The following is a 10,157-nucleotide window of genomic DNA, read 5'->3' as shown; positions in this document are numbered from 1 at the left end:
TGGCCACAGGAGCAGCCTGGCCCTGCCTCTGGCTCCGGAGGTGATGCTGCCACCCTCCTGGGGGGGGCTCCGTGGGGGACAGGGACTTTGGGGGGGACCCCGCGGGGCTGTGGCGAAGGCGCTGCAGCCCAGCACGACTTTATTCCGCGTTGCATCGTCCATACAAAAAAAACGACACCCCAAGCACTGTACAGAGCGGGACGGCGCGGGGAGTAAAAATAAGCAGCGGGGGCTTGGAGGGGAGGGGGGGGGCAGAGCAGCAGGCGAGGACGGCGGCGGGGGGCAGCGTGGGGGGGGCATGGCAGGCAGCAGCTCCCGTCCATCATCCCCAGATTGTCTGGCGGGGGCGAGCGGCAGGGGGGTGACGAGCGTCCCTCCGTGGTGGGGCTGGGTGGGGGGTGGGGGGCAGAGACCCCCCTCCCCACATGCGGGGCAGGTGGCACCACTGCCTGCGCCCCCCCGGCCGGGCGCCCGGATTTGGTACAAAGCTCCGTGGCCGGCGCGTGGCCCCTCTCCCCCCCCCAAAAAAAAAAAAAACGTCCTGGGGAAGGGGGCATCAGTCCGCAGCGGGGCGTCCCCTAATCCCCGGGGGGCAACCCGGGGGGGGGCAGCGGCGGGGGTCCGGCTTCGGCCCCGTGCACGCGCTGGTGGTCCTTGAGGGACTCCTTGTAGCGGAAGCTGCGGCCGCAAGCCGGGCACTGGTAGGGCCGCTCGCCCGTGTGGATGCGCTGGTGCTTGAGCAGGTTCTGCTTGCGGATGAAGCTCTTGCCGCAGGCGGCGCAGACGAAGGGCCGCTCGCCCGTGTGCAGCCGCTGGTGGTTCTGCAGGTGCTCCTTGCGGCTGTAGCACTTGCCGCACTCGGCGCACTTGTAGGGCCGCTCGCCGCGGTGGATCATCTGGTGCCGCACCAGCCCCGAGTGGCAGTTGAAGCTCTTGCCGCACTCGGCGCAGGGGTAGGGGCGCTCGGCCGCGTGGCTCCGCTGGTGGATCCGCAGGCTCTTCTTGCCGCTGAAGCTCTTCCCGCACTCGGCGCAGCCGTGAGGACGCTCCTCCGAGGGTGCCGCCGCTGCCGGGACCCCCCCCGGCTCAGCCCCCGGCCCCGGTTCCGCACCCAGGGTTTTGCCCAGTCTGTGCTGTGCGGGCAGGGCCCCCCCGGCCACCGCTGCCTGTCCCTCGGGGCTCCCGAAGCCCGAGCCTGGGAAGAGCAGCTCCGTCGAGGCACCCGGCAGCACCTCCTCTGGGGGCTCGGCGCGGGGACACCGCTCCTCCGTCTTCACCATCAGCCCCTCGCTGGCTAAAGGGGGAAAAAGGCCATGGTCAGCAGCTGCCGGGGACTGGGGATGGCCCCGAGTTGGGGGGCAGCACCCACAACCAGCCCAAAGCTGTGGGGATGATGTCCCTGGTGCCTCCCTGCCCGACCCTAACGCATTTTTTAAGCATGGCCAGGGCATAGGAATGGCTGCAACGACTGAAATCAGTGGGAGCAGGGGCTCTGCCACCCCTGGCACCCGGTTGGGGTCTCCCCCAGGGCTGTTCCTGAGCTGCACCAGCATGGACAGGACCTGCAGCAGCCGTGGGGAAGAGCAGGACCCGCACAGCTCCTGCTGGGCTGAGAACTCTCCCCCCCCAGTTCAGGCTCAGGCATCGCTCACCGGGGCCGGGACCGGTCAGGATTTCCCTCTCCGGCAGCTCCCAGGGCTCCCTGACGCACGGCTCTTCCTCCTGCTTGATCCACGACAAGAAGTCGTGCGCCGTGATCAGGGCGTCCGCACCTGCGGGGAAGAGAGGGGAGGGGGCCTCAGGGTGGGACAGGGAGGAAAACGCTCCAAAAAGCCGGCACTGAGCGCCCGGCTGGCGCATCCCATGGGTGCTGCCGGCCTCACCTGCACAGGGGTCCGCGGGCATCCCCCGGTCCTCCCCGAACTGCTGCTCCCCCACGAACGCCACCTCCTGCTTGATCCGGGACAGGATGTCGGAGGTGGAGATCAGCGGCTCTGTTCGCAAGGAGAGACTTGGCTGGTGCCGGGCTGCAGCCACCCCGTGCAGCCCCGTTCCTTGCCGGGGCGCTGGGAATGGCCATGGGGTGGGGGTCCCATAGCGGTGACAGGGCCTCAAACACCCCTATAGGAGCTGTAGGATGGGTGGCCATAGGACATTCCCTGGGGACGGGTGGCCACGGGACATCCTATGGGGATGGGTGGCCATGGGATGTTCCCTGGGGATGGGTGGCTATGGGATATCCCACAGGGATGGGTGACCATGGCACAGCCTATATGGACAGGTGACAGTCACACAGCCCTTAGGGACGGGACGCTGGGGACGTGCGCCCTAAATGCAAGAGGGAGGGAGCGGGGCCGGAGCAGAGCCCGTCAGGAGGAGCTGCCCGAGCCGATGCCTCACCCGCGCAGGCGTCCGCCGGCAGCTCCCGGGGCTCCAGGTCCCTCTGCTCGGGGACGCAGGGCACCTCCCCGCGCTCCAGCCGGGGCTGTGGGTCGCTCCTGGCCAGGGCTGCGTCTGCTCAAGAGGGGGAGACAGCGCGGGGTCGCAGCGGCGGCCGAGATCTCCCCGTCGTGGGGCCGGGGAGAGGCGGCGCCGAACGCCCCCGGCCGCCGGGAAAAGGGCAAAAAGGGCAAAAAGGGCAAAAAGGGCTGTTTACCCAGGGAGATCAAAGACTCGTAGTTCTCCTTCACCAGGTTATTGTACAGCTCCTTCTGCCACTCCTCCAAATTCTTCCACTCCTCCGCCGAGAAGTAGACGGCAATGTCAACAAACGTCACCGGCACCTGCAGGGACAGGTCCGCGGGCAGCTCAGCGGCGCCTGTCCCCATCCCTCCGACATCCCGGCCACGGGGACTCGTGCAACCCCCACAGACAGCCCCCAAAGGGCTCCCGAGCCCCCTTCATGCCCACCCCGGCCCTGCCCACCTTGGGCACCTCTCCCCGGGGGCCGGGGGGCAGGCGCAGCACCCAGAAGTTCCTGTTCTTCAGCAGGTTCTCCACGTTCTCCAGGCGCCGCTGCAGCAGCCCGTACTCCTGGATGAGGGTGCCCAGCACGGCCCACTTGCTCTCCAGCTGGTTGCCGAACTCCATGGCGGTTTTCTCGCAGTCCAGGAGCTTTTTCTCGGCCGTGCCGGAGCGGCCCTCCAGGCTGAGCAGGCGGGTGGCCAGCAGGTCGATCTTCCTCTCCATCGCCTGCACCGTGGCCACCACGGTCCAGAGCGAGGCCTCGGCGGAGTGCAGCTGCGCCTCCCGCACGTGCGCCCGCTCGGGCAGCAGCGGCGGCTGCAGCGGCATCAGGTGGGGGGGCTCCACGTTCCACTCCTGCACCTGCACGGCGAAGGGGGAGGCTGGGGAGGGGGCACGCCGGGTGCTGCCCCCACCACCACCTCCCGGACCCCGCGGGTACCCCCGTGCCGTGCCCAGGTCCCCGTCCGTCATCCCCAGCTGTGCCATCGGGAGGGCGCAGGGTCCCTCCTGCCCCCTGGTCCTTTTTTTTGGGGGATTTTCTGGTCGTGTCTGGGTGGAGGAAGGAGCAGGGTGGGCAGGGAGCAGTGGGGCCACCAGAGCATCGGGGGTCAGCAGGGCACGGGGACATCCCAGGGCTGGAGCCCCTGGTGGAGCATCCTGGGGACATGGGGGCATCGTGGGGACAACGGGGGCATCGTGGGGACATGGGGACATCGTGGGGACATGGGGGCATCCGAGAGGAACGTGGGCATCCCGGACAGGGCTGCAGGGGGACATCCTGGGGGGGAAGATGGGGACATCCAGGAGGGAGATGGGGACATCCCGGGGGCACGGGGGCATCCCGGGGGGGAGATGGGGACACCCAGGGGGACACGGGGACACCCAGGGGGGACACGGGGACACCCAGGGGGGACACGGGGACATCCAGGGGGGGCCACGGGGCCACTCGGGTCCATTTGGGGGGGGTCTGGGGGCTCCGCTCCTTGTCCCCAGCGCCTTTTCCAGGGACCCCCGAGCCGGAGAAGCGGGACCGGAGCGGGACCGGAGCGGAACCGGAGCGGGACCGGAGCGGGACCGGAGCGGGGCCCCGTCGGGGAGCGCCCCAGCAGCGCGGGCGGGGCGGCTCCGCCTCCGGGCCGGGGCCGGGGCTCGGGACCGGGGCCGGGCTGATCGGGGGAGCCCCGAACCGAGCCGGGCAGGGCCGAACCGGGCCCGTTCTTACCTGGGCGGGCGCCCACTCGGCCATGGCCCCGCGGAGCTGGGCCGGGCCCCGTTGGCTGGGGCCGGGCCGCGGCGGGGAGAGCTGGCTGCCGCCGGGCCCGGGGCCGTTCCCGGAGCCGTTCCCGGAGCCGTTCCCGGGGCCGTTCCCGGGGCCGTTCCCGGGGCAGTTCCCGGGGCCGGTGCCGGGGCCGCTGTCGGTGGCTGAGCGCTGCGGGCCGGGCCCCGCCGCCCCGCCGAGGAGCCAGGGGCAGCCGGGGAATTGCATCCGCCTCGCCGGTGCTTGGCGGGCGCGGGCGGGGGGAGAGCGAGCGAGGAGCGAGGAGCACTGCCGCCTACCGGCCCGGCACCGGCACCGGGAACGGGAATGGCACCGGGAGAGGCACCGGGAGAGGCACCGGGAGGAGTGGGACCGGGAGCGGGACCGGGAGAGGCTCCTTCTTTCGCCCCCCCCCCCATGGGACGCGGCTGGCCCGGGGCGCTCCGTGGGGCTTCCCTGTGCGGGATGGGGGTGGAAGGGGGGCAGGGGACAAGGGGGACAAGGGGGGGGACAAGGGGGACAAGGAGGGGGATGAAGGGGACACTGGGGATCAGAAGGGACAAGTGGGACAAGGGGGGGACAAGGGGGATAAGGAGGACAAGGGGGACAAGGAGAGAGACTATGGGGACCAGAGGGGACAAGGAGGGACAAGGGAATTGGAGGGGACAAGGAGGGGGACAAGGGGGACAGGAGGGGACACTCGGGATCAGAAGGGACAAGTGGGACAAGGGAGGGACAAGGGGGACCAGAGGGGACACTCGGGATCAGAAGGGACAAGTGGGACAAGGGAGGGACAAGGGGGACCAGGAGGACAAGGGGGACAAGGAGAGGGACAAGGAGGGGAGCAAGGGGGACCAGAGGGGACAAGGAGGGACAAGGGGAACAGGAGGGGACAAGGAGGGGGACTAGGGGGACCAGAGGGGATTTCTTCATGGAGAGGGTGGCCAACGGGAGCGTGGGTTGGTGCACCCAGCGTGCCGGGCTCTGGTTCAGCTTCTTGTCACAGAATCCCAGCCCAATTGGGGCTGGAGGCCCCCTCAGGGTCCCTCTGGTCCCAGATGTGCTCCAGCAGCCCCCAGAGCTGCCCTTGTTCCTACTGTTCAGGAGAAATTCAGAGAGTTTAAAACGAAAAATGATTTATTTGTGAGTGTGTTTCTGTCACCGCTACTCCTGACAAGGCGCTGGGTGTTACTTAGCGTGGCAAGCTTTACATTTTCAGGCTGACTTTTAATAAATAAATAAATAAATAAATAATAATAATAATAATGAGAATGAGTTGGAAATTCTCCTTAAAGAATACCCAACTTGTTAAAGACCTGTTTTTTTTTTTTTTTTTCCTTCTGGCTGCACAAACCCGACAGTTTACCCAGTCACTTCTATTTCCCCACGAACCTTATTTCTCAAGGCGAGCACAGATTCTCAGCTGAGGTTTCCTATCCAGTAACACTGTCTATGAAGCACTCCTGCTCTCCCTGCTATGAGAATCGGGGCAGTTTGTTCCGCAGCAGGTCAAACTCCACAACTGGAGAATTAAAACAAAACCTCCCGGAGAGGAATTCAGAGAATCTCATGATTCCCATTCACGTTTTTGGCCATTTCTTACCTGAGTCTTTTTACAGTTTCTGCGTCCCCTCTGCTGGCTTCCCACCATCACCTTCCCGTGCTCCTAGCAGTTACCACACTAGAGGATTCCCATATTTCCACCCCACTTCATTCAAGTTTGTTCCACTCTTCTTTAGTCTAAGTTTTGGACTGGAATTCTTGCTTATGTCACTGCCTTTTGATGCTTACCTTATGCTGCTTTTTGTTTCCTTTTAATTTAAGGAGCACATTCATTATGCAAATTATTTATCTATGGTGCTAAGCGAGACGTTGCTGCATGGTCACACAAGACACCCGAAGAGATGCACAGTCCAGTAAAAGTGCACCTGCAGAAGGGCATCACAGCACACCGGTGCCAAACATCTTGAAAACAGGGTCCTGCTTTGCTCTACCGTGAACTTAATTAAAAACGTTTCGAGTCCTTTTGCATTGGGCAAAAATCTTTAATGTTTTCAGTGTCTTTTGTCTACAGAGATTGAAACCACAATGCTTAAATACATCGTCAGAAATGATATCAGAAATAATATCAGAAATTATTATAAACTTCAAAAATAGTTAACAGCAACATGTTGAGCAATTCTAGCACACAACTTAATCATTACAGGCATAAGCCTGGTCTCAATCAAGGCAAGATTCTTACCAGCATCAGTGGAGCCAGCAGCACTGGAAACACTGGGAACAAACCCAATAGAAGTTATATTTTTTTTAAAGCTGAGTCCTTGCATTAACATCTCTGCACTTTTTATACCCTAAGCAGAGAGCACCTCACCACAGCATTGCAGTGACACTCAGAAGGCACCTGGAAGAAGCTGTTTCTCCTTGCACGTGCTCCAAATTTCAGGTGGGAGGAAGGGACGTTAGGTATAATCCACCCGCCTCGAAGCCCTTCTGCTTGCAGAGGAAAGAAAGCTTCCACAAAGGTTTTCACAAAACCAGAGACACAAAGACTCCCACTTCCTGCTGCTTCTGCCTCTCCTTTATCAGGACACAATCAAGTCATTCCAACACGACGTCCACCTGGCTCTGAATTTCCCCTGGTTCTAAACTTTTGTTCTTCAGGTAAGGCCATGAAGACTTTTTGCAGCAATTAACTCCTCCAGCTACTCGTGTTCACCCTCACTGTGCCCACTGCTAACCCAGGGAGCTAATTTTCTGATGCTTCTCACGTGGGAGACATCCAGTTTTATTAAGCAAAGATGAACGTGTTTGGGAATGTTGTAAAACTCAGCATTTTGGGCAAGCGAGATTTTACACACCGTCACTATTTCGGATCACCCCACTGGCTGCGTGGCTTTCCACCTCTAACTCCTTTTAATGTCTCCACTTAAACCTCGAAACAAGGTGATTATTTTTACTCCAACACACAAAAATCTCCAATGTAAGCGACCATCTGTGCCTGGTCTTCCCCTGGGACGGCTGCTCCTCAGCCCCACGCTTGCAGCACAGGGCTAGGAAGGTCTTAACACGGAGGATTTACGTTCAGCAGCTCCTGAACAAGCAGCCGTAGGAGTGTGACGTGCCAAATTCAGCCCTGCTGTTCCAGGTGCTCTTTGTTTCGCAGAAGGAAGGAGTTCTGCTAAAATGGTGCTTCACAGGAGCTGCCTCGCTGCAAAGAATCCCCATTCAGGAGCATCCAGCACGCCGGCAGCTACTAAGGCATCACGTTGCGTGGGAGAAGGATAAAAGAAATGCTGTCCCCAGGGTAAATTTTAAGAAGAAAATAAGGAGAAGTGAGTGATAAAAGAGTTTTCTGGAAGCTGCTCCTGCTTTGGGGATGGGCAGGGATCCCTCGGGGCCATGAGTACTCCCTTAATCTCCTTCAGGATTTACCAAGCTCCATCCCAGCCCCAGTTGTTTCCTGGTCTGCTGTTCCTCGAGGGAAACCAAGGACAGAACTTCATTCACGGCCTCAGTGCAGAACACGAGCTTTGCACAGGAGGCAGCTCTACCTTTTTGATCCTTGCCCTCAGCTGGAATAAGGAAAAACGCTGAGCATCACCAGCCTGCAGGGAGATGTGTGATGTGCAAACCCCGTCTCCACAGGACTCCTTTCCCGTCTGCTAATCCTCTCTCCAGCTGAAGCCACTGCCTCTTTTTGGCTTCCAGGGAAGAGTTTTTCACCTGTGCTTCACACTTACATGAAGAACATACCTGTGTGCCTTGCCAGAATCTCCAAAACTGGCATCTCCTGCACTGTGAATAAATTTTTGAAACAACTGATTCTGGTTATTTCCATGCAACAGCGCCTTCACTGTCACCATTACTGTCCCATCAGTGTTTTTGTTTTTATTTTTATTTTTTTTTTTTCTGTGTGTGTTACACCAAACCCAACCCTTCACTTCAGCCTGAGCTCCCAAGCTCCCAGAAGCTCCATTTTCTGCTCACAACTCTGCAGACAATCCTGTTCAGATCGTATCTTGGTCTTCTCGAACATGAAAACCCCCAGCAATTTTCTGCTTAAATTTTCTGCTTAAATTGTTCTGCCTAAATGTTCTGCTTAAGCACAGCCATTTTCTAGCACAGGCTGCTTTGTGCATCCGAATGTTCCTTTAATAATGCTTTTGGTACAGTCAATGCTGCTGTGTGGAACTCCCCCTCCCAGACATGAATCATCTAGCCACCAATTAAAACCAGCTCCTAATCAATGCCTCTTTGGCTGGCACCAACCCTGCCATGCTTGGGTTTGATTCGGTTTAACAAAACTGCCCCATCCTAAACCTTCCCCTGTAATCGATTCATGACTAGAACCATCACCTCTGGTGGGTTATTTGCTAACGATGGAAAATCCATCCCAGGGAAGCTTTGGGCACAGTAGTTACAGGTCCATGTTGTGAGTTTGCAAGTGATTTGTGTGCCTGGGTTTCTCTGTAAAACTTTTTTTACTCGCTGTCCACTTGTAAGGCCTCTCTCCTGTCTGAGTTTCCTGGTGTCAGATCAGATCTGCGAGGCGACCAAAGCTTTTCCTGCAGTCTGTGCGTACGTATGACCATACCTGATTCCTTCTGGTGTGAATCTGCTTTTGTTTTAACAGCCCTGTTTTCAGTTTAGAGGTTTTCTGACATGCTGCGCACACACACAGCCTCTCTCCCGTCTGGGTTTCCTGGTAAAGAAGGATCTCTTGGAATTCGTCAGGCTCTCCTCTCCCAGGAGGGCTGTTACCTCTTCTGCTTCCTGTTGTTCGATTTGCCTGACCTGCTCCCGAATTGCGATGGCTCTCAGATGTTACCCCCTTGACTGAAACTTGGACGTGGAGTCCTGGGATCCTCCTGAACACGATCCAAACAGCTCCGTATTTCCTGAGCTCTGAGCCTGATCCCAGCAGCACCACAGCCTGGAACAAAAAGATTTCAAACTTTACCTGATGTGATCTAATATAAACTTCCAAAGAACAAAACCTTATTTATTGTGAGTAGTCTGTACAAACAGAACAAGTTTGGGAACAAAAAGCAGGGACGCATTAGAACCCCCCTCCCTCTGATCCTAGGAGCCCGTGCTTAGTATGCTGCTGGTTTAATTTTTGGCTTGTCTGAGGCCATCACACACCTGTGCTGAGACCTGCAGGAATTTCTCTTTTCCTCAGAATCCCGCTGCTCCTTGACACGTGGCACTTCCCTCGGCCGGATATAGATGTTGGGAACAGGACAGTCTGCACAGGGAACACGGGGAAACAATAACCACCATTTCCACGTTCTGACACCTCCCCCAAATCCCCAGTTACAAAGGTATTGCCTAACCTACTTTAATTCCCAACGTAGGAACGGTAAGTCGCAGGAAGACCAGTGCTGAGGATGGCTTCGTGTCAGGCTATTCGTTTCCAGTCTCCAAGCCCTGTACTTTCTCTCTGCCCTTTTTTGTAGCATGACTCATTTTCATTAATTTACACGAAAAATAGTGCCTTTTTCTTTCTCAAAGAGCAACATTTTGGGCCCTAGAGCTAGAAGCAAACACTCCGTGATACTGTTTTCTAGCAAAAGCCTGCATAACCCTCTGTCCAAACACACCTCTCTCTTCTGCTCTGGAGACAAAACCAAAGAGCAGGTAACTGCAAATCACTGCCACAGCTGCTCGGGCATACAGGATGAGTAGGCAGCAGTATTTGTCTTCCAATTCTTAAAATATTCCAGAAACGGTAGCTAAAAAGTTGAAAAGTCAAGCGTTCAGAAGTGGAAGGTCTTGAATTGATACAGTTGTGCAAGTGTAATTCATAGTTAATACGAATAAAAATGATTCATGTCACTGTTTTCCCCCAGGTAATTCTTTTTCATGCAGAGCAAGGCACACGCTTCCTTAACAGAGCAGAGCTGTACAAAAAATAGAGGCTGCTGTCTGC

General features: G+C 58.2%; 1 protein-coding gene across 1 annotated transcript in view; it reads right to left on the bottom strand.

Annotated features, from left to right (window-relative positions):
• Positions 1–3,453, bottom strand: part of LOC116486791 — a 35,071-nt gene extending 31,618 nt beyond the window's left edge. The window contains exons 1-6 of the mRNA XM_032183270.1: positions 2,926–3,453; positions 2,657–2,783; positions 2,401–2,514; positions 1,884–1,994; positions 1,653–1,772; positions 585–1,294 (exon numbers count right to left, since the gene is read on the bottom strand). Of these exons, the coding sequence (XP_032039161.1) occupies positions 585–1,294; positions 1,653–1,772; positions 1,884–1,994; positions 2,401–2,514; positions 2,657–2,783; positions 2,926–3,453 (1,710 nt within the window). The remainder of the gene's footprint in view (positions 1–584; positions 1,295–1,652; positions 1,773–1,883; positions 1,995–2,400; positions 2,515–2,656; positions 2,784–2,925) is intronic.
• Positions 3,454–10,157: the final 6,704 nt, after the last annotated feature.

The sequence above is a fragment of the Aythya fuligula genome, chromosome 2 (assembly GCF_009819795.1).
Source record: "Aythya fuligula isolate bAytFul2 chromosome 2, bAytFul2.pri, whole genome shotgun sequence".
NCBI lineage: Eukaryota > Metazoa > Chordata > Aves > Anseriformes > Anatidae > Aythya > Aythya fuligula.
This window is presented reverse-complemented; position numbering and strand designations above follow the sequence as displayed.